Source organism: Lipotes vexillifer, unplaced genomic scaffold (assembly GCF_000442215.2).
Source record: "Lipotes vexillifer unplaced genomic scaffold, Lipotes_vexillifer_v1.1 scaffold802, whole genome shotgun sequence".
Classification (NCBI taxonomy): Eukaryota; Metazoa; Chordata; class Mammalia; order Artiodactyla; family Lipotidae; genus Lipotes; species Lipotes vexillifer.
The window spans coordinates 1,104,652-1,105,278 of NW_006790237.1; the positions used below are offsets into that span (position 1 = coordinate 1,104,652).

The window sequence follows — 627 nt, forward strand, 5'->3', positions numbered from 1 at the left end:
CCCCCCCGCCTCCCCCCCCTCCACCACCCATGCCCCTCCAGCTCGAGGCCCACCTCCGCGGCCATGGCCTGGAGCCGGGTGCCCCCAGCCCCCGCCTGCGGCCTGAGGAGAGCCTGGAGCCACCCGGCACCATGCAAGAATTGCTTGGGGCCCTGGAGCCGCTGCCACCTGGGCCTGGTGACACTGGCGTGGGCCCACCTAACACGGAGGGCAAGGATCCCTCGGGGGCCTACCGCAGCCCTAGCCCACAGGGCACCAAGGCCCCCCGCTTTGTGCCACTCACCTCCATCTGCTTCCCCGACTCCCTGCTGCAAGACGAGGAGCGCGGCTTCTTCCCCACCATGGAGGAGATGTTTGGCGGCGGCCCCGCAGATGACTACGGAAAGGCTGGGCCACCCGAGGACGAGGGCGATCCCAAGGCGGGGCCTGGGCCGCCTCCGGGCCCCCCTGCCTATGATCCCTATGGGCCCTACTGCCCCAGTCGGGCGTCTGGAGCTGGTCCTGAGACTCCAGGCCTGGGCCTGGACCCCAGCAAGCCGCCTGAGCTGCCCTCCACCGTCAACGCCGAGCCTCTGGGCCTGATCCAGAGTGGGCCCCACCAGTCGGCCCCCCCGCCCCCGCCTCCCC

The 627-nt window shown here is 71.9% G+C and overlaps 1 protein-coding gene across 1 annotated transcript in view; it reads left to right on the forward strand.

Annotated features, from left to right (window-relative positions):
• The window catches only part of PRR12 (proline rich 12), a 26,243-nt gene that overhangs the window by 5,176 nt on the left and 20,440 nt on the right, over window positions 1-627 (forward strand). Inside the window, 1 exon segment of the mRNA XM_007463369.1 lies at window positions 1-626. Coding sequence (XP_007463431.1) covers window positions 1-626 — 626 coding nt within the window.